This window comes from Protopterus annectens, chromosome 1.part2, assembly GCF_019279795.1.
Source record: "Protopterus annectens isolate FY-2018-M chromosome 1.part2, PAN1.0, whole genome shotgun sequence".
Taxonomy (NCBI): Eukaryota; Metazoa; Chordata; order Ceratodontiformes; family Protopteridae; genus Protopterus; species Protopterus annectens.
The window spans coordinates 256,327,936-256,346,340 of NC_056727.1; the positions used below are offsets into that span (position 1 = coordinate 256,327,936).

Below are 18,405 nucleotides of genomic sequence, written 5' to 3' on the forward strand. Positions count from 1 at the left end.
AATCTTACCATAACCATAGTTGTCCTTCTCTTCTATATGCTGCAGTATCCATAACATGAAGGAGTCCACCTCCGGTTGACTTGTATGTCCGGCCATTTTACCAAAGTTAAAAATGCTACTGCGAAGGTATGTGCAACAGCCTGCATCTGCTTAATGTATTTTGGCCATAAATGGACGTCGGGTATAAAGTGGATGTCAACACGCACCTACCTCAGAACTGAATGCCACCAAGCACCAGCCTGAAGGAAGTGAGTATCCAGAAGTCAGGCAAGTATCGGGGGGAAGGCAGGGTGGGAACCATACTGCAGCATATAGAAGAGAAGGACATCTATGGTTAAGGTAAGATTTTACATAACTATTCTATGTCCTTCTATTCACATGCTGCAGCATCCATAACATGAGGGAGAATGCTAAAGCTCATGCAACAGAAGAGTTGGGCGGAGGAGCACAGTTATTTTCCACATATCCATGCAGAATAGCCTGGCAAATCTTGCTCTGGACCCGGAGATGGTATCCAATTTATAGTGTTTGGTGAAGGTGTGAACAGATGACCATGTAGCTGCCTTCAAAATAGAAGCTGTATCCAGATCTTTAAAGAAGGCCCCAGAGAAAACACAGCCCTAGTGGAGTTTGCCTTAACTGGACAAGGGAGATCTTTCCCATTTGTGGTGTAACAGAAAGTTATGGTTTTTGAAATCCAGGAGAAAATAGCTTGCTTGGAAACAGGATGCCCCAAGGCTCTTGGATGATAAGAAATAAAGAGCTTATCCAACTTACAGATGGGCTTGGTCTTGGCCAAGTAGTATCTGAACTGTATGTGCACATCCAAAGAGTGAAGGATCCTTTCACTGGAGGACTGTGGAGAAGGAAAGAAGGTAGGAAGATTGATGCCCTGATTTAGGGGTAGCTTATTCACTACCTTTGGCATGAAAGAAGGGTTGGTACGAAGGCATAACCTGTCTTGATGGAAAACTGTGAAGGTGTATGATACCATGAGGGGTTGCGGTTCAGAGACCCTTCTAGCTGAGGTAATAGCTAACAAGAGAACAGTTTTCCATGTGCAGTGCAGTAGAGAAGAGTCCTTAGCTGGCTCAAAAGGAACTAAAGTAAGCTTTTCTAACACAAAATTGAGATTTCAAGGGGAGAGATGGCTTCCTTGGTGGTCCGATGTGTAGAACTCCTTTCAGAAATAGCTTGACTTAAATGTACTTTGATGGAAGAATATAACAAGCCAGTTTTCATCAGTTCACACAGGTAAGACAGAACTGCTGCAGTTGCGCAGACAGTGGTTGTAAACTATGTTTTAGACACCAGATAGAAAACCTCTTCCATTTGGATAAATATGATTTTCTGGCCTCCTGCAGAACCTGTTGCACGTCCTCAGTGTAAAGGTGTCTAAAGGGAATCAAAGACCTATCACCAGAGGGTTAGGTTCAGGGTGGATATTTGAGGGTGTATGAGAGTTCCCTTGTCCTGTGTGAGTAGTTCCATACTGAGGGGTAACTTGTGATGATTGCCCTTGGCTAGAGGACAGAGAAGGGGGAACCAGTGCTGTCTTGGCCAAAAGGGAGTCACCAGCAAGAATTTTGGTTGTTCTTTCTGAATCTTCAGTACAACTTTCTGAAGAGGGAAGGTGGGGAATGCATACACAAACATCCCTTCCAAGGAAAGGAAAGAGCGTCCACCTTCTATGCCCTAGGGGTGTGTATCCTGGTGCAGTACGTGGGAATCTGTCTGTTTATGGGGGAGGCAAACAGGTCTACTTGAAGAGTACACCATCGATGGACCAGGTCCAGGAACACATCCCTGTTTAACATCCATTTGTGGGATTGATTCTTGGACCTGTTTAGTGAATCTGCCATCACATTTTGAAGTAAAGGGATGTAGACGGCTAGTGGAGAAACCTGGCTCGGTTGAGCAATCTCCCACGCATACAGAACCAATCTGCAAAGGATGTATGACTTTGTCCCTCCTTGCTTGTTTGCTGTATCAGAGGACTGTGGTGTTGTCTGTGAACCATCTCAGCAGTCCTGGTAGGATTTGGGGCTTGAAGATTTGTAGGACAAAAATCAAGACCCTCATTTCTTTGATGCTGATATGCTCCCTCAACTGGGAAGGGATCCAAACATCTCTCACCCTCCAATTCCCTAAGTTCGCACCCTAGCCCGTGCCTGATGCAACCATGTACAGATCCTGGTTGGGGGAAAGAGGTTGGAGAGGGAGGTTCGGATTTTTTGAAATCTGTAAAATCCACCACTTTCTTTCTTTTGTTAAACAGGCCAAAAGGGACTACAGACTCTAGAGGATGAAGGTGTTGTTTCCAGACTGTTCTCAGGAACCACTGAAATGTCCTCATATGTAGCCTTACCAAGGGTACCATGGGGGTGGTGGATGCCATAAATCCCAGGAGTCGCAGGAGCTCTCTGGCAGACAGAGACTGTAGTGGAATTAGTCCCTGAAAATAAGTGGTGAGGGACAGAATTTTTCTGGGGGCAGGCAGGCCATCATTTGGACCGTGAGTATTCTGCAGCCCAGGAAGACATGGTCTTGGGAGGGGGTCAGAGAAGATTTCTGAAGGTTTATGGTGAACCCACGACTCCTCAGCAGTGACGTGGTATAGTCCAGATGCTTCTGTACCAACCTTGGGTGTGAAGCCTAGAAAAGGAGGTCGTCCAAGTAAGGGAATATCCGAATACCCCCCATTTTGCAGAAGGCTATGACTGGAGCCAGACATTTTGTGAATACTCTGGGGACCGCAGAGAGACGAAATGGCAAAGCACAGAATTGAAAGTGTGAAGAATCCATGGAGAACTGAGACAGAGAGAGGAGTACATGAGTTTAGGTTTAGGACCTGGTAGTCACAGACTACCAGGTTTGGCCTGAAATGAATCCTTCTGTGCAGGTGTGGAAGGGGAAGATCTAGAGGAGGCTTGCTTTCTGGTATCCTTTTTCCTTTTGGGAGAGAGGTGCTTAGAAGGTTTTCTCACAAAGGCTGTCCTGGCTGGGTAATTTCTCTGGAAACGGGAAACAGGAGACATGAAAATGTGCCTGAGGTCTCGTAGTTCTTTCCCCTTTTCCTGAAGGACCTTAAAGAGCTCAGCAGCTGCAGAACCAAATAAGGCCTTGTTGTTTAAGGGTGTGTCTATTAGTTTGGCTTTAATATTATCTGGCAAAGGCTGCAGCATGAGCCATGAAAACCTCCTTAGGCCCGACTCTGATGCTGCTGCCCTGGCAGAGGCCTCCACGGCATCATAACAGCATTTTATGGAGTGTCTAGGTATCCCGCTGGCTACAGGATGTAAGAATGCTAGATATTTGGGCCTTGTTAGGGGAATCTGGTAATTCTGCAAATAGTTTAATAGCATCTGCCAGAAGAGCCAATGAATATTTGGCCATATGGTTTTGAATGTTTATAGCTCTGATGGCCAAAGTGGCAGACATATAAACTTTTTTGCCCACCTCTCGATAATTCTGCTTTCCTTATCAGAGAGAATCAAGGAAGTGTAGGTAGCAATTTAGAAGTTGTATCTGCAGCTACAAAAATGGTGAATGGGTCAAATATTCAGCATTTGCAGATGACTTAAATATTTACTTTGAACTCCCAAATAGTGATCTCCATAAAATTCATAAATCAATAAGTCTCTTTTCCACTGCTGCTAACTATAAACTAAATCCCACAAAATCTTCTATTTTCCTATTAAATCCTCGTAAACACCTGGAATCCTACTTCCCTCTGTCTGACATACCTGTTAAATATTCAATCAAATATCTAGGAATAAACGTTATGCACTCACAACAGGATTTAATGAAAGCTAACTTGAGAAGAGTCTGACAACAAATCAACGACCTATCCAGATGGAAAAATATCAATTTATCCTTACTGTCAAAAACTGCTATTGTTAAAATGAACATTCTCCCCAAGATATTATTTCATCTAAACTCCACAAACTTAAATATACCAAAATTTTTTTTCAATAAAATGGAAACCACCATCTCAAAATTCCTCTGGTTCCCTAAATCAACCAGAATCTCTTACAAAAAATTAGTACTTCCAAAATAAAAAGGTGGATTGAGCCTCCCCGATTTTAGTCTTTACTATAATAAATGCAAGCCGTTTATTCCAAATTGCGAACTAAGAACCATTGGTCGATACATGGACCCCAATCTGGGTCAAAATCTGGTGCAAGTATATACAATCACTCAAATTAAACCCTCACTCTATCCCATACTTAATGCTTGACAGTGAATACAAATCTAAAATTCTACCTACATTAAAAAATAAAGTGAGTATCTTTCAAGCATTGCTACGTTCTATTAATCTACAGGATACTCTTGTTCTCCAACCAATTCACTTAAACCCAAACATAAAAATTAATAATAAAATGATAGACCTGTCTAGCCTTCCTATAATTAAAAATGCCACGGTATGGCATTTTTACCATTCCAAGAACTTTGCTGCTGTTAAAGAACTTTTTGGGGCCCCAAGTAGAGATGACCCAAAATTCGCAAACACCAAAGTGAGTAAACAAGACGTAACTCTAGCACAATTAATTATCAAAACCCTTTCCCTTAGGAACAAAATTATATCTTATGCCTACAAGCTCTTAATAACCATCAAATATCAACAATCGCTCTTATACTCCAATTACTGGGATGACATTCAAGGTGAAATTTCTACTGAGTCCAAATATGAAGCTAATCGGAATACCCTTAATCTAACCCCTTTCAAGAATTTGATTTATACCCAACTTATGATCAATAATAGCTCCTACTATACTCCTGCAGTTCTATTAAAATTTGGGTACAACAAAAACCTAACGTCCTTTTTGTTCCCTCCAGCATGCAGATTTACTCCACATCTTTTGGAGTTGCAAAAATATATATAAATTATGGTGGTCTCTTAGGGCTCAAATGGAAAAATGGGGTAAGAGAAGACCACCTTTTCTTGGCAAAGCATAATCCTGAATATTATTCCTAAACCTATAACAGATGTTTGGAGACGCATCTTAATAACTGTGTGTGCTCTTCTCAAATACTTTATAGCTAAGAACTGGGCAAATCCCTCAGTAATCTCTTAGGAGAATTTTAAAACTATGGCAATTAAGTATATATCTGCCCATAAATTTTGCTCTAACAGTAAAAAGAAAAAAATACTATTTTCAGAAATACGGGTGTGGTCTCTGACTTAATTCAATCAAAATAATACAGCATTCACTACTATTAACAGAATTTATGAAGACCTTTGTGCTTGTACTTTTCAGTCCTTAGCAAATAAATGCTGATGATACTCTATTGTTACTCACACTAGTATGATGTCCCTTTACACATTTGTTAAGGCATCCAAGTTGTAAACAGTTGTAAATGATGTGAACAGTGTTCTCTCACAATATACCTCCTTTTTCTTCATTATTTTACTCATTAATCAAACCTACATTCCCTCCTCTAACTATAGCTAATTCTCCTGCTAAATATGGACAAATTATATCTTTTTCTTGTATCACATTAGTTTCTTATAAGGGGGGTCTCTTCACTACTTTCTATCCCTAAGGTTCATGTTTTTGATATAGCTACCCTGGGTGTTTTGGATAGAAGTATTTCCTTTATCACCTTTTATTTTATTTTCTTTATTGCCTTGGTATGATGGAATATGTCTGCTTGTTACACGGTTGCAATCCTTTTGTATAGCAAGACTGATAATTGTATGTAATATATTATGTTGTGTCTTGATATGTTTTTTTCTGTTATAAATCTTGCAAAACTAATAAAAATTATATTTGAAAAAAAAAGAAAAAGAAATGGTGGATGGGTCAGCTGATGGGGCTTTAAAGAGGAACTTGGCATATTCAGGCACTTTGTAGAATCTTATCAGGGTGTTTAGGGGCAGGAGTGTGGGGGTCTGGGAACTTGGAAGCAGCCAGAAATGCATTTAAAAAGGCAGGCAGGATGGGGGGGATAGCAGAGGGGTTAGGAGACTCCATTTGTAAGCAGTCACAATACCTCTTTTGTGTCTCAGAGACATGACTGCAATCCCATTTGAAAAAAATCTTTCATATTCACAATGATCACCTCAAATGTGATGTCTTCCCCAGGAGAATGTGTTCCATTAGACTCCTCTGGGGAAGCATAACCCAGAGGAGAAGCAATCTGTGAGGTGTAGGAGACTCATTCCCAGAGGAGTCTTCATCCTCAGAGGAAAGTTCTTCCAGAGGCCTTTTCCAGGAGTGGAGGGGGGAAGGGCCTGGACAGGAGCTGGTGTCTGACAGGAGCTGGTGTCTGACGTAAGGCTATAAAAGCATTGAAGAGGCCTTAAGTAAAGGCCTGCCAGTCAGGGGCTTGGTCGGAGGGTAGAACTTGCTGGCCCGAAGAAATATGGTTAGTTTTTTTTTGTTTTTTTCTTCTTTGGAGCTTCTGACATACGGTGGAGAGTAGCAGGGACAGATGTTGGTTGGCATTCAATGACGTCTGACAGAACATCTTCCTGAACCACTATTTGAGTAACCCCACGTGGGCCTTCGGAAACGATAAGCTGTGGTTCCCCCCCCAGCGCCTGGGTCGGATGCTTGCAAGTCCCTCTGGGATATACTAACAGTCTCCTTGACGGCTTCCCCCAAGGTACCCGTCAATGGAGGTTCTGTTTTTTCCGATGCAGCCTCTGGCCTTCATCGGCCTCAGGGGGAATGCCTGGAATAGAGGGAACAGCCACAGGATCAGGCTGAGGTTTCCTGGCCTTCTTGGTTTGTGGCTCTTCTGAAGGTCCCAACATCGGATCCATATCCCGCAAGGCGCTTCAGATGTTGATTTTCTAAGTACAATCTAACAGAAGCAAGACGGCTCCTAAGATTTTTACAGACAAAGGCCTTACAAATCTCACATGATGTATGATTGTGTTCTGTGCCTAGGCAGAATAAACAGAGCTCTTGTAAGTCTTTATGTGGAATCTGCCTTCCACACTGACACTTGCCCTTCCTATCTGACATTAACTCACAAGAAAAACTCAGTAGCAAAATAGGTAGCAAAAACCCCTATGGGGTACTTATCTGAACACAGGCGAAGCACAAGGCAACTTTCCAAGCGAGTGATGACTGGAGCTGGCATTCAAACAGGTGGCAGAAAAGTTCTGAGGTAGGTGTGACATCAGCTTTACACCCAATGTCTGTTTATGGCTTTTATTTATCCAGCTTAAGGTCCAGTCCCAGCAAGACCAGATAAGAGAGGGTCTACTGTATGTACAAGGACCCAATGACTCAAGTACAAAGAGTGTTCGGTCTCAGAGAGGGATTCCTGGTGGGAGGGAGTGTGTATCAGGGTTCAGCTCTGAGCCGGCTGTTATCCATACTGGTGATGGACTACATTATCAAACAGGTCAGATGGGATAGATCAACAAAGCTGCTGCATGCAGAAGATGCGCCATTAAAAGTGGACTCTGAGCAAAAATTTCAGCAAGGAAAGGGGAAAGGAATCCAAAACTTAAGGCACATGGGATGAAACTGAGTACAGATAAGACAGACAGTTGTAATGGCAGCAAATGGTGGAACTCAGAAGCAGCTGAGAATTGAGATAGAAGGGAAAATAATAGAACAGGTTGGGAGGAGTGGCTGAGGAGGAGGGAAGTCTGAATGTGGAGGTCAAAGCTAGAGTCAGAGGGGATACAGCCAAATGGCACATAGTGTCAGGTGTCGTATATGACACAAAAATATCAACGAAGCTGAAAAGTAATGTGCACAAAACAGTGGTGCAATCATACTATTGTATGGTACAGAAACCTGGGCAGCAAAGGCAGAGCACTTGAGGAAGCTAGATATGCCAGAGATGAAGTGCGGGAGATGGGTGGTAGGATGCACACTGTGGGAGAGATGAAGAAATGAGGGTATAAGAGCAGAAGCCAAAGTAGTTTCAATTTCAGAAAAGGTCAAAGAGAACAGATTACGGTGGTTTGGGCACTTGTGCAGAAAAACAGAAGACAATCCAGTGAAGACGACTTGGGTAGACAGGAAGAAGGCAAGAGAAAATGGGGTATGCCCACATCAAAGGAAATGTGCCGGTTAGATGGCATGAGCACTGGGCACAAAGGGGAAGCCAAACTCAAGTACAGGATGGATGTCATGCAGCCTGTACCTCTACAAAAGCCTCTGTAATGGTGGATGTGGATGTGGGTGTGGGTGCCCCCCCCCCATGCAATGCTGCATTCAGTGCCACTGTGGTGATTGTATATTGCAGTCTTCAGCCACACATGTTCTGCTGACATCAGCCTTATGTTGTGGTGTTGTGGTGGACATTCCACCATTAGAAATCTGAGAAAGCATGAACACGCACAACACCACTGTCAGCCCATACACATGTGACATGTGTGCTAATATATACAGATATACCACTACAGCATACACTGACAGACATACCTTGATGTGTAGGGTATTACAGTTGCAGACCAAAGGTGCATGGAAGGACAGATATGCAGATGGGCCTTTATCATTCATTTACCTCCCAGATATTACTAACTTGCTGCTTCCCCTAGTAACACACAGGTGCTTGCTGCCAGCTAAGCTCTCACATCCAAGCCATCTCCAGGAATGATGGGGCACTCTATGTAGGCAGTAAGTGACACCAAAAACTGCTCAACTTCAGTGAGCCATTTCTGTGTTGGAGGTCCACTCCCTATGGTAGACTTGTGTGCCACAATGTTCCATGCCTTTTCCTTTGCATGACATTATCATATCAGTAACCTTTGTCGTACCTACTCCAGAGACCTATTATGGTTACACAAAGCATTCAGATACTGCACTAGTTCCTGTCAAATCTGGTCCCAACATTGCTTATCTGCAGCACCTTTGTTGAGGTGATGCTTATCATGTGTGTAGAACTACAGTAGCATTTCTTTTACCTGGATAATGAACTTTTCAAGGCTTTGCCTCCCATGGGTAGGTTGCCATGCCAGTACCTGTAAACCTGTGTGCAAAACATGTCAGTTAGTGAATGTCTATGCTTTGCTGTGGGATGAGCAAAAGTATGCCTATGGCCTCACTATCTCTTTTACACTCCTTATTATTAGCTGCAGTTATTGCTATGCATATACTCATCCCCCTATCCACTAATAAACTATAACAATGCCTAAACATATGGCTTTGGAATACAACACCTCTTGTGGCACATCCTCTCTACAGTTTCCTATGCTCATAGTTTGAACCCACACACCACCAGCCACAGGAGCATGACAATGTACCATGAAAATCTCATGAGTTTCTAATTACACATATGCTCACTCTCCTTGTTGACATCCACCACAGAGCTTGTTGGTGTTGCAGTTACTTTACCAGGCACAAGTTTTTCCCTAATTCTGTGAAGATCCACCTCTACAGAGGCTTTAGCCAAATTCCTTTATTTTGAATGCAAATATTTCAAGTGACATTGTAAAAATTGTGCCAACATGTCACATTGTGCTAACTGGGGGCTGTCAGTGTGGAAGTTATGCTAATTAAGGCAGCTACAATACTGCCTGTCAATCACTGATGGTGTGCTACAAACCAACTAAACATGTTAGGGTCATCAGCCATGCATATCACAGTAAACACAAAACATGCTACCTGTATGCTCATGCATACTGCATGTGAATGGACAAAGTGCCAAGGTGCAGCGCTCCACCGGGCAACATGTGATTTGTGAACAGACATCTATGCACACAGGACTACTATTCTGCTCCTCACGTGGACTAACTGAGTGGCCACAACTGGATCAGGACCTGTGGAATCCAAGGCTCCAGAAAGGTATGCCAGGAAGAGCAGGACTTTCCTGTTCTTTCTGCATATGAACTTTAAGGAGTACCTTCTGGTCTGTAAGCTGGCATAAATGTTAAGTAATTGTCACTGAAATCATCTGTTCTGGTAAGCAATTTATACACTGATAATGTGACCTGAAGTGGCACTTGTGCACCTGGCTGCACCAATGGAATTCACAGGTTCAAGACAGGGACCCAGACATGTACTATAAGCAGTTTTGTTTTTCAGTACCATTGCCTTCTGCTATCTTAACTGTTGCTTTCCAGAAGCAGAGGAGCATGAAGTGAGTATAGCTGGTTGCTGTAAAAAAATCAACTGACCTCTCTAGGCACCAGTGTCTGTATGTGTTGTGTGGTAGTTCAGTTCACATATGCACTGATGTTTTTATCATGTGTGCCTAATGACTTTTCCCCCGATTCTGTTGTCCTACTGTAGGTCTAGTCATGGAAGAGCAGGAGAAAATGCTGGACCACTTCCATCTCTGAAAGTTGCTGCACCCAGCGCTGGGTCATCTGTTCCCACATTGTTTGCCCCCTAAGGAGAAAGTAAAGGCTCCTCTGCTGGAGGTGACTGGAGGAGAGCTGAAAGCTTTTCTCCTCAAGATGGATAGGAGGTCTCCTAGTATAAGATGCAGAGGCAGGTCACTGCCAAGGTGCATTGGTAGCTGGACACCTGCATTGGGAATATTACGTGTCTTCTGGCATGGATGGTAAAGTCGCTCAAACAGCAGAACCCAGCCATTGAGCCTCTGAAGGAGCAACTCGCCCACATCGAAATAAGTGATGCATGGGTTTTTACCCTCTGGAGCAGTGTAGCAGCCAACTATGTCAGACCCCTTTCTTGTCTCCATCCTGGTGTGCTCCCTCTCTTAGGGTGGCGCAGTGGTGTAGATGTTAATGTTGTTCCCTCAAAGCAAGAGGTTCTCCAGTTCAAATATTTGCTGGGGTGCCTTCTCTGCAGAGTCTGCATGTCCTCCCTGCACTTGAGTGGGTTTCTCCAGGTGCTCCAGTTTCCTCCCACATTCCAAAGACATGTGTCTGGAGCATTTCTCCCCAGGCCTCCGCTGAAAATAGGCTCTGTCCTAGTTGGACTTTCCTGGTCAACAAATGTTAAACAAATAAATAAAATAAATAAATGAATTACGTGCCAGTCCCCATTCCTGGTTTACTATTCATCCACTGTCCTGCTCACATTTCTGTTCATATGGCCCCTCTTTGTCGTCTGCCTGCCTTGCTGCTGGCCCTTCTCCTTCTACCTTATTCACAGCCATCCATCAGTACCATCTTCATATGCCCTTAATTTATAAAACATATAAAAGGGGTTAAGAACAAATGAAAAGTACCCTTCCTTCAACCCTCACTTTTCATGCCTGACAGTTACCCTTCTGTGGTGCATCATGCAACAACCTCATTGAATATTAGTACTATGCTGTGCTTATCTATGCATCCCAGCCCAAGTATGTATGTGACAGACAGACTGCTACTGTAGAAAACAGTACATATTATGATTTTATACTTTCAGTTGTAAAAATAATCATATGCTTTAAAATGTCAGTCAAAGAAAAGTTTGGTTTCCATAATAAGACACATTTTTTACTGTACCTTTTCAGAAACAGATGCAAAGCCCTTGGTTGGATGTTGCGTCCTCATGTCAAAAACATGAAATTTGCCTTCTAAGGAAGTGGCAACCAATTTATTCATATTGATATCTTTCCTATCAAATTCTACCCAACAAACCTGCAAAGTATAAAAAAGTGCTTAAGTTTCAAGTAAAAAAGTCATTCATGACTGCTTCCCTCCTCCCAAGTAAATGTACTGATTTACAACTCATCACAAGCTATGTGCTTAAGATCCACAGAATACTTTGCAGTAGGCCATCAATAACCAAATGTTTTTTTAAGTTGAGCTCCTTCCACCACAAACATATATATTCATTAAACCCCAGCAGGACTCTGCCAGGTAATCAAATGTGTATTGGGACAGCATAATTTATGTATCACTTTTCAGAGGAAGTTAAATTATATGTACCAAGGGACAGCGGTGCAGAGAACAGTGTTGTCTCACAGCAAGAGGTTCCCCGATTCAACTCTTGGCTGGAGTCTGCATGTCCTCCCTATGTTAGCATGGGTTTCCTCCAGGTGTTCTGGTTTCTTCCCACATTCCAAAGACATGCAGTAGGTAAATTGGATGCTGTAAACTGGCCATACGGATGAGTGTGTAGTGTGGAAGAACAACTGCGGTCAGGGCCAGGTACCCAGTGGTGTAAACCTTGGCTCTAGGTAATTGTCTCTGTTGAAGTGACACCCTGATCCCACGTGCAAAAAAAAAAAATGGGATAAAGGGGAATGATATGTACTGATATAAGCCATATGCAGATCTTACAACTAGCAGATTTGAAACATGCACGCACGCTTCTACAGGATCTGTCAACAGTCTAAGAGTGCAACCTCTATCAAAATATGGCAGAATTCATTGGCACTTTTTAGTAGTTCTAAGCAATGGTTTGCTATGCCAGCACCTTAGTACAATCAAAGCTGTACACATTTAGGTACATACATACTTACCTACTGGTGCTGGAAGCCACACTCTGTCTAGTATTTTCCTGACAGTTGTGCTATAGAAGTTCACCATAATTCACATGAAGTTTTTTAACAGGTTCCATAAAAAGAAATGAAAAGAAAAGAAAGGTTTGAAAATCCAGGCAACATATGCAACAAACAGGAAAGGCAGCTCACCTATCTTGGGTGAATACAGATTAGAAAACGCACATTGCTTACTCATTTAGCAGACTGTACAGATATGGAGTATTAGGGATTCTGCAGCTGGCAATAATAGTGCCATTCTTGAGAGATGTGAAGGCCTCAGCTGCTGTTAACAGTGTACTACCACATTACTAAACCACTTGTTATCTGAACAAAGGGAGGATATATAGAACAGAAAAGATACACTCTCATTACTGCCTGCTATAAAACCTTTAGCTCTGCAATGAATACATTCTGCTGTGAGTTTTGCCCTGTGCTGCTCTTAGTCTAATCCACATTCAGATGACTGCCAGGTCACAGTGCTCTGTAAGGTCTAAAACACTAGGCTCCACAGAGGTGCCTTGCCTAATTACCAGTCAAATACAACCCCTGATCAAGAAAATCATTACTTGTACATTTTAAGTAGTAACTAGGCTGAATCAGCTGACACCTCTATATCCAGCACTAATAGGCAGGCTTTTGAGGTAAATATACCGTCACTATTGTAGTTTAACCCTCTAAACATCCCAAGGAAAGGCATTTTTATTTACATTTTGCTTTTTTATCCCTGTTAATCATATGCACCTCCTGCCGGAGTGCTTCTCTTTGACAGAATGATCAAAGTGGGAACCATTACTGTTTAATTCCAATGCTTTCCTCACATGCATACCCATTCACACCTAAGGGATGAGCATACAATGGGTGTAGTGCAAGTCTGTCCCTCATCTTCAAAATGTGCTACAAAACATGCTAAAAGTACTGCCCCTGCAGCTGGCATAATAGTTAAGGACTTTGTAAGGTACAAGGTTCGATCCTGGCCTCCGGACAATGTCTGTTTGATGTATGCATGTTCTCCCCGTGTTTCTGTATGGTACCTCCCACTTCTGAAAAACACGCTAAGTGTCTCCATCTCAAACTCACTCAAAAAAAAAAGAATGGAACTGTAGGCAGCAGCACAGACTCTTAATGGTGTCCTATAAGGGGAACAGTTGTATAAACTAACCGCTTTGGGCATTTAGTGTGGTGCACAGTATCCTCATGATAGAATAACACAGTTCACAGACTGCGTGCTGTGGCAAGGCTAGCCACTCGATAGTGTAAAATCGCTAGATGATTTGATTACGTTGACTAATGTTGCCAAATGGGCAGGAGTACTTGCTGGTGATAAGTGGATTGTGGATCCGGGTCTTCTCTGACCTATGCCAGGGACCCACGCTAATGGTGGAAACGGTGTATGTGCCCCTACTGGCCAGTGTGTGTGTCTGCCATAAAACCAGCATCCCTGGGTCAACAAACTACTGGCTGGCTGGTTTTCAGTTCCCCACCTTGGGTTACTTGGGATAGATCTTTTGATTTGAAGCTGGACATAAACCCAGTCAACCTGCTAAACATGAACTAAGAATTGTTACACTCAGTGTAGGTTTACTGACAGGACGCAGCTTGAAAGTGGATGACATGATGCTAAGGAGGAGGCTAGACATTCCATGTATCCAGGGGGACAAGATGGAAGGGCAGTGCAGCCAAGCTACTTGGCTTGAGATCCAAGAGTCTACCACTCAAGAGAAGGACAGACTATAAATGGTGAGAACTGTAGTGAGGAAGAGGCTTCAAAAGAGTGATGGAGGTCATCAAAATTAGTGACGGACTCATGCAATCAGACAACAGCCTAATGACAGGGCAGTATTCATTTTCTCAGCTTATGTTTCACAGCAGGGTTGTGATAGTGAGGAAAAGAGTGCATTCAGACAGCAGTTGCAGGACCTACTAGATAAACCAGGACAACATGAATTGGTGTTAATAATGGATAACTTGAATGCACATATTGGGACAGACAGAACAGGATATGAGGACTGCCTGGGTCCACATGGGTGTGGCAACAGTACTAAAGGACAGGCCAACCTACACTTCTGTCTGGCAAATGTCTTGATAGTAGCCAACACATGGCTCAGAAACAGTCACAAGATCCCATACAAGAATGTCAAACATGCAACTCCGGTAGACTTCCTCCTAGTAAGAAAAGGGCTCTGACATAGAGTCAGCAATTGCAAAGTCATCCCTAGTGAAACAGTCAGCCCACAGCATAAACTACTGGTTGCCACAATCAGCTGCAAGCAGTGGACAGAGAAGGCTCTAAGGTCAACAGAGACCAGGCTGAAGACCTGGAAGTTGACTGAAGAGAATGCACAAGAGTTCAAGGAAATACTGAGGTCACTAGTACCTCAGGAAGAAGAGGAAATAGGTGGAGTTAAGGTACACAAGGAAAGCTGGTGGTAGAATGCAGAAGTCCAGAAAGTTTTTGAAAGGAAAAAGTGGGTAACAGGAAAGCCTGACCAGGCTTGCAAAGAATATTGGTTGGCTAAAAAAGTGGCTAAGCAAAGAAAAAGGCATCAAAGGCACTCCTACCAGCTCCTGGAAAGTAAGTCAGTAGACAGCACAAAGAAACTATATCAGGTTGCAAGGCAAAGACAGAAAGATAAAGAAGATAATAAGACATCCTTCATAAACGATGCCAGCAACAACCTTCTCACCAGTCCACAGGACATCAAAGATAAATGGAAGGAGTATTTCCAGCAGCTTCTAAATGAAGAAAATTCTAAACAAGCTCTACTGCCCCAGACACAGCCTACGATGAGAGAAGAGGAGCAGCCAACCACAGAAGAAGTAAGAAGAGCACTAAGGAAAACTAAGTCAGGGAATGCAGCAGGTTCAGATGAGGTCACAGCAGATGTGCTAAAGATGCTGGGTGAGACAGCAGAGAAACGGCACCTGAGGGTACTCATAACAGTGTGAGAGAAAGGCATATTACAGATGACTGGAGAATAAGCATACTAGCGCCAGTGTTCAAGAACAAAGGGGACATTCACAATTGTGGGCAGTACAGCGGTATCAAACTCCTGTCATGATGATTCTGGAGAGAGTGACAGATGAATGCGCAGAGCAGTAGAAAGTAAGATGGGAGATCAGCAGGCTGGATTCAGATCAGGATGCAAAATAACTGACCCGATGTTTGCAGTAAGAGAGATAGTTGAGAAGAAGCTAGAGATGAGGAAAGAGTCCAACTGGTTATTCCTAGATTTGAAGAAAGCATATGACAAGGACCAAAGATAGCTGATTTGGTCAGTCCTGCGGTAGTTTAAAGTCCCAGAAACATTGGAAGAATTACTGCAGACTATGTACAAGGACCCAATACAGCGGCCGCAGTGGTGCGGCGGTTAGTGTTGCCACCTCACAGCAAGAGGTCCTCTGGTCCGATCCTCGGCTGGGGTGCCTTCTGTGCAGAGTCTGCATGTCCCCCCTGTGGTCACGTGGGTTTCCTCTGGGTGCTCCAGTTTCCTTCCACATCCCAAGGACATGCTGTAGGTGGACTGGACAATCTAAATTGTCCCTCAGTATGAGTGCGTGTGTGTGTCTTCTGTGGAAGATTGGGTGCCGGGCTGGTAACTCAACACCATAAAAGTCCACAGCCAATCATGAGGGGACAGGTGATCTGCTGTGGCGACCCCTAACCGAGAAAAGCTGAACGTAGAAGAAGATGTACACGGACCCAATGACTCAAGTACAAGCAGAGTTCGGTCTCACAGAGGGGATTCCAGTGGGAGTAGATGCGCACCACAGTTCAGCTCTGAGCTCACTGCTAGTGATGGACTACATTAGCAAACAGGTCAGAGCAGATAGACCAACAAAGTAGCTTTATGCAGATGATGTAACATCCCAGTCAGACTCAGCAAAAGATAGGGAAATGGAATGCAAAACTGAAGGCACATGGAATGAAACTGAGTACACATAAGACAGTTGTAACGGCAGCAAATGGTGGAGTTCAGAAGAAGCTGAGGACTGAGACAGAAGAGAAAATAGTGGAACAGGTTATCAGCTTCAAGTATCTGGGAGGGGTGGCTTAGGAGAAGGGAAATCTGAATGAGGAGGTTAAAGCTGCAGCCAAATGGCACAGAGTGTCAGCTGTAATATATGACACAACAATGCCAAAGAAGCTGAAAATTAAGGTGTACAAAACAGGGGTGCGACCATAGGATCATAGGAGGTTACTAAGCTAATGGCCCTGGAGCCCTTACAAGCCTAGCCAAAAAGCTTATCCCCAAAAAGAACCCTCAGTCAGCACCTGTTGCCCCTGTCAATGAGGGACAAAGGTGGAACCCCTGGGACAAATTTGTGGTTTCCCATCCACTCATCAAGGTTGCGCTTGAAGACGGCCAGTGAGGTCCTCTGTTTGTCAAGTATGGGAAGTCTATTCCAGAGATGGGGCAGCCTCTGGGAGACAAACATGTCTCATCAGCAGGTTTTGTTGATGTCACATATTAGATTTAGGTCTATCTAGCGGGTAATGTGTGAGGAGTTAGAATTACGTATATGGAGCATCTTTAGTAGGGCAGGGTCCGATATTGCCTTGTAGACACAGATCACCTCTGAGCAATCTGTATGATACCTAGTAGAGTGATAGTGATTTGAGCCTTTCCACATAGGACAGGTGCTGGAGGCCATGGATTCTCTTTGTGAGGTATTTCCGTGGCCTTTACAGTTGGTGCAGGTGTTTGGAGAGGTACATACCAAACGGGGCATTATACTCAACTATAGGCCTAATGAGGCAGGAGTACAGACAGGTAAATAAACTAATTTTTTCTGGACGCAATCCCTTTACTTATGAGATGAACCAAGTAAAAGGCTTTTCTGACCACTGCTGCCACATGATGGTCGAATGTGAGATTGTTGTCAGAGTACCCAGGTCTCTCACCACAGGTTGTGTGCTTAGGGAGTTGCCATTGATGTGGTAATCAGTAGGGGTTGTGTTTTTGCCAAATGGTATGATAATACACTTAAGGCCATGATTTTGCACCAGTTATTTGTAGCTGTGAGACCCTCTTGCAGTATGTTAACATTATTTGGGGAGTCATGACAGCACCCAACTTACAGTCATCCACAAACTTAGTCAGTCACAAGCCCCTTGTCTTTGCCTGGACCTCTGAGAAGTAGATGCCAAACAGTAGAGGTCCCAGGACCAGTAGTATTGTATAGTACAGAAACCTGGGCAGTAAAGGTACAGCAGCTGAGGGATCTTGAGGTAATGGAGATAAAGTGTCTGAGACGGGTGGTAGGATGTATACTTTGGGACAGACGAAGAAATGAGGATTTAAGAGCAGATGCCAAAGTAGCTCTAATTGTAGAAAAGGTCAAAGAGAACAGATTATTGTGGTTCAGGCACATGTGTAGAAAACCAGAAGACAATCTGCTGAAGATGATTTGGGTCAGACAGGAAGAAGGCAAGAGGAAACGGGGGTGCCTAGCATAGAGGTGTATGGATTCTGTCACAGAAGACCTGCGACAATCAAGCATGAGTGTCGAAGAAGGCAGGAGTGGCACTGAATAGACAAGAGATGTCGACAGATGACCTCATGAAGAAAATGGGGGTTGATGATGACGAGTCCTGCCCTTGATTTGGTCCTCTAGTCTCTACCAGACAAGATTAATGGCACATGCTCCCTTGAGATAAAAGTACCTCTACTCTCCTCACACCAAAAGAGAAGTCATCAGGCACTGCCCGGTCATTTGCTTCCTCCTCAGTCAGCTCCTTCAGTGCTCAGACTGCTACTAGATCTTAAACTGACTGGCTTATTGTCAGGGCTTTACCCTTCTGTGCCAAAGAGCCAATTAGAAATGAATGGAACTTATAGATAACTGCTCCTGGGTTAAGAAATTCTGAGGCATAATCAGAGACTGGTTGTATGGTCTGATCTGCCAGCCCAACAGCACAGAGGTTTTCGCCACACACTAAATTATTCAGATAAATTAGTGGTATGTGCCATAGAAAAGATGGTCAGACAGGGATGGGCATAAGAGACTGAGATTGTCTTATTCATCTCTGGAGAGAAAGGAGGTGAGTTA

General features: G+C 43.5%; 1 protein-coding gene across 1 annotated transcript in view; it reads right to left on the bottom strand.

The window, feature by feature from the left end:
• DNAAF10 (dynein axonemal assembly factor 10) overlaps positions 1–18,405 on the bottom strand; it is an 874,610-nt gene that overhangs the window by 114,944 nt on the left and 741,261 nt on the right. The window contains exon 9 of the mRNA XM_044055954.1: positions 11,372–11,506. Coding sequence (XP_043911889.1) covers positions 11,372–11,506 — 135 coding nt within the window. The remainder of the gene's footprint in view (positions 1–11,371; positions 11,507–18,405) is intronic.